Source organism: Nestor notabilis, unplaced genomic scaffold, assembly GCF_000696875.1.
Source record: "Nestor notabilis isolate BGI_N333 unplaced genomic scaffold, ASM69687v1 scaffold16401, whole genome shotgun sequence".
NCBI lineage: Eukaryota > Metazoa > Chordata > Aves > Psittaciformes > Psittacidae > Nestor > Nestor notabilis.
In genome coordinates, this window is record NW_009914446.1 from 12,230 (window position 1) to 12,651 (window position 422).

At 64.0% G+C, this 422-nt stretch overlaps 1 protein-coding gene across 1 annotated transcript in view; it reads right to left on the minus strand.

Annotated features, from left to right (window-relative positions):
• MOV10 (Mov10 RISC complex RNA helicase) overlaps nt 1-422 on the minus strand; it is a gene marked incomplete at its 5' end in the record, with an annotated part of 4,869 nt that overhangs the window by 2,885 nt on the left and 1,562 nt on the right. The window contains 2 exon segments of the mRNA XM_010023671.1: nt 18-286; nt 363-422. Of these exon segments, the coding sequence (XP_010021973.1) occupies nt 18-286; nt 363-422 (329 nt within the window).

Sequence of the window (422 nt, forward strand, 5' to 3'; positions counted from 1 at the left end):
TCAGGTTGTTCACAAACTTCTTCTGCAGTCTGGGAAGGAGCCGTGTGAGCAGCGCACAGGGATGCTCCCTGGGCTCTCCCCAGGCCTTCGGCACGTCCAAGCAGGGCCCTGAGAGCCCCGACACCACTCACTTGGAGGAGAAGCCCAGCCTGACCTTCTCCAGCTCCACACCATGCACATAGCCCTTGTACTGGACGAGTGGGGACTGGTCCCTCTCACTGCTCAGGTTGGCAAAGAGGTGATCCCCCTTCAGCACCGACGGGCGGTTCTCAGCCACACCAGGGACCTGGGCCCAACGTCGGGGTGATGCCGGCACCTCGGGATACCCAGCACCCCTCCTGCCCCCCAGCTCCTGTACGCACGTCAAGGACCAGCAGCCCCCTGTCCTGCACCATGGGCACGTCCTGCATGTCGTAGCGCCG